The sequence below is a fragment of the Diaphorina citri genome, unplaced genomic scaffold (assembly GCF_000475195.1).
Source record: "Diaphorina citri unplaced genomic scaffold, Diaci psyllid genome assembly version 1.1 scaffold6864, whole genome shotgun sequence".
Classification (NCBI taxonomy): domain Eukaryota; kingdom Metazoa; phylum Arthropoda; class Insecta; order Hemiptera; family Psyllidae; genus Diaphorina; species Diaphorina citri.
The window spans coordinates 27789-28713 of NW_007384240.1; the positions used below are offsets into that span (position 1 = coordinate 27789).

The window sequence follows — 925 nt, forward strand, 5'->3', positions numbered from 1 at the left end:
GTTCCCGGCCGGGACAGATTTTATCCTGATCCGATAATGTTCGTTCTCGGAACGGCTGGCTTTCTCCTATCTTGTCTTCCCTCCCTCTTCTATTTCGGGAAGATAAGACCTTAGCAGTTACAGTTCCCTCTGTCAAACCTCTCCAGAAAAAAAGAAGCTGAGAGCCTCTCCACAAATTTGGTGGATATCACGGTCATAGTAAAAGTCTCCTCTACTATTGAAGCGTGTCGGGAAGCGTACGAAAGTAAAGACTTCTTTTCAGCGGAGATCTTATCGTCCCGTAATTGAAGAGAGAGCAAAGACAGGATAGGAGAAAGGTAGCCGTTCCGAGAACGAACCTTGTCTGTTTAGGATAAAGTTTGCCCCGGGCGGGAATCGAACCCGCAACTTAGCGCTTATAAGACAGGCGTTCTATCTTACATACATATGTACGTCTGAAGTTTTGAGGTAAATGGACAAAAATGTTTCACTCCTAAAATTTGCTCATTGAATTGTGACCTGAAAGCCATTTCCTCGTCTATTTCAAAGGCTTCAACTAGATTTTTTTCTCAATGAGTTCAATAGTTTACCAAACACTTAGTTATTTGTGAAGTTGCCCAATAAATTTGTACAGTGTCCATTGTTATACTAGGACTATAAAGATGTGTCCAAATCGATTCACATCGATCGACGACCGTTGACTATGTGTGGACACGACTTAACATTACATCAAGTTTCTATTTCATTGACTGTAATCTTATGTTTATGTTTAACATTGCATCAAGTTTCTATTCAATTGACTGTAATCTTATGTTTATGTTTAACATTGCATCAAGTTTCTATTTCATTGACTGTAATCTTATGTTTATGTTTATACAGAGGCGTATCGTGCTATAGACGAGGGGGGCAGTGATATACTCACTCGTCGTAGAGTTCGTGTCAAGGG

General features: G+C 40.2%; 1 protein-coding gene across 1 annotated transcript in view; it reads left to right on the forward strand.

Moving 5' to 3' along the window:
• The window catches only part of LOC103522098 (lysine-specific demethylase 3A), a gene marked incomplete at its 3' end in the record, with an annotated part of 10131 nt that extends 9206 nt beyond the window's left edge, over nucleotides 1–925 (forward strand). Inside the window, 1 exon segment of the mRNA XM_008487205.1 lies at nucleotides 859–925. Coding sequence (XP_008485427.1) covers nucleotides 859–925 — 67 coding nt within the window.